The 2,465-nt window shown below is 44.6% G+C and overlaps 1 gene segment (V, D, J or C); it reads left to right on the top strand.

Annotated features, from left to right (window-relative positions):
* Positions 1-1,377: 1,377 nt before the first annotated feature.
* Positions 1,378-1,888, top strand: LOC113839474. The segment is given in 2 exon segments: positions 1,378-1,423; positions 1,530-1,888. Coding segments are annotated over 2 exon segments (405 nt in total).
* The last annotated feature ends 577 nt before the right edge of the window (positions 1,889-2,465 follow it).

Below are 2,465 nucleotides of genomic sequence, written 5' to 3'. Positions count from 1 at the left end.
GAAGTTTTGAAAGAGTTATGCTTCAAGTATTCTATACTATCCATGAACTAAAGCAAATCAACAGAGAAAGACATTTAGAGATGGTCAGAGGATTGTTCCTGCTACAACTCCCCTGAAGAGTATGACTATGTCCTCTGTGTCCTGTTCTTACCATGCCAAAGTGAGCATACCTGGTAGAATCAGACTGGAATCCCAGCCTCCTCTCAGCACACACACTGATAAGGTTGTGGGCAATTAATGAGAAGTTCCTGTTATGAGTCCCCTGCACCAGCAGAGGGTGGCATAACTGCAGCAAAGATTTTCCAGTGTTCTTCGGGGGAGGGGCAGCCCTGGAGGTCAAAACAGAAACTCAGAGGAGTCCATTCTATGATCTGAGCTGTAGTGCTTACATTGGGTCAGATTTACATTTTAAGACCACATGACACTATCAGGGTTATGGGAAGCATCTAGGAGATGTATTGAATAGGACTCCCAGAAGTACTATCCTGAGCAACTCCCACAGCACTGAGAAGTCTCTGGAGAGACTACACAGAGTCCCAAGTATACTAGTTGACACTCAGTGTGAGAGAATGGGTTCCCAGGGCCTGGGTTCTTTGCCCAAGATGGCATTCTGTGTCTTCTCCCCACTCTCCAGGCAGTCCAGGACTGACTTGTTTTCTCCTGATCATTTCTAGAAATCTTCTCCCCTTTCCTTTAGCTCATCTCCAGCGAAATCTGATGCCACAATCCAGCACCTGTGCTCACATGATCAGGGAGGGGACACTTTGTGACTGTCCCTGGATGAGCCTCTTTAGACTCTGGAGACTAATGTGGACTATCAGCTGCATCAGTTCACAGTTCTGAAAACAGGGATTTCCTTGGGTGTGACCCACCTGTTTTTCAGCTGTAGGAGCTCTGTACAACTGTACACTCACTACATTCACCTAGAAGAGAGGGACTAGAGGGGGATTGTCAGGGAGGTCTGATGAACTAGACTGGCAGTGTTTGCCTCCTTAAACACTGACACAAAATGGGCAAGAATGAATTCCTCACCATAGTTACTGCTCTATTGTGGAAACAGTGACACCATAGGAGGAAGCAGTGACTGTATCTGAAATAAAACAAGGAATTGTGAAGAATCCACAAAAGCACATGATTACAAACTGACCAAACAATATGTTATATAAGAAATGAATTAAGCCATGCCCCGATGAAAAAGGACTCCATTCTAGTCAAGTAAGCTCTCCACAAACCCCCTTGGGGAGGCCTAGAGATGGAATAAATTTGCATAAGTTACAGCCACTGCCCCACTGACTAGAGAGGCAATAAGAGAAGCCTACAGAGGCCCAGATGTGCTGTGATTTCAGAACACAGAGAGAGCTTTGAGGAATCTACATCATGGCCTGGACCCCTCTCTTTGTGCCTCTTGTCTATCTCTATGCAGGTGAACTTCTCTACCCTCTCCCCAGGCTCACAGGAGATCTGAACACACATGGAAATCCAAGGATGAGTCCTTATACTTGGACATTTATACCTTCTCTTTCTTACAGGTTCTGTGGCCTCCTATGAGCTGACCCAACCACCTTCAGCATCAGTCAGTGTAGGAGAGACTGTCAAAATCACCTGCTCTGGGGAGCAATTGCCAAAAAAATATGCTCATTGGTTTCAGCAAAAGTCAGACCAGACCATTTTGCAAGTGATATACAAAGATAGTGAGCGCCCCTCGGGGATCCCTGAACGATTCTCTGGGTCCAGTTCAGGGACAACAGCCACCTTGACCATCAGTGATGTCCGGGCTGAGGATGAGGCTGACTATTACTGTTTGTCATCATATGCTGAGGGTGATAGCAGCTTCTTCCACAGTGATTTAGGCAGATGGGGAAGTGTCTCTGTAACTTTTTCTCTGTAACTTGTATCACCTTCCTGTAGCTGAGGAACATATCTGGCTGGGCCTAGCTCACCCACATCTGAGACTTGCAGACCCTTATTTTTACTTCTAGCCCTCTATCAGGTTCTGTAATGACTATATTGGGTAGGTTTGTAGCTGTTTGGGATCAATATCTGGACTTTTACTTAGGTGAAGACTGATTAGGAAAGGGCACATGAGTATAGAACAAGATGGGACATGTATGCATGTTCCAGGTCTCCACACTTCCTTAACATGAGGTGAGAGTCTCCATAGGACAAATGCTCTGGGTTATTTACTTCAACAGCTCAACTGCTTTTCTCCTAAAGTCCAAAACAAGCCAATATATTAAACAGGGTAATTCAGAAAAGTGGATATAAATGGATTCCTGTTAGATAAGAACCATCAACTGAATCTTATGTGTCTGCAGTTAGTAGAGGGGCTTTCAGTGGAATATTTAATTATAATTTGCCTCCTAAGGTTCATGACCTATACAGAAAGTCTCAGTTTAATGATATCCTGAAGCTAAGAACTCAAGACTCCTGTATCAATTTAGGATACCCTCAAAAGTGACATCCTA

Source organism: Cricetulus griseus, chromosome 4 (assembly GCF_003668045.3).
Source record: "Cricetulus griseus strain 17A/GY chromosome 4, alternate assembly CriGri-PICRH-1.0, whole genome shotgun sequence".
NCBI classification, from domain to species: domain Eukaryota; kingdom Metazoa; phylum Chordata; class Mammalia; order Rodentia; family Cricetidae; genus Cricetulus; species Cricetulus griseus.
Note: the sequence above shows the minus strand (reverse complement) of the source record. Positions and strands in the feature narration are given on the sequence as shown.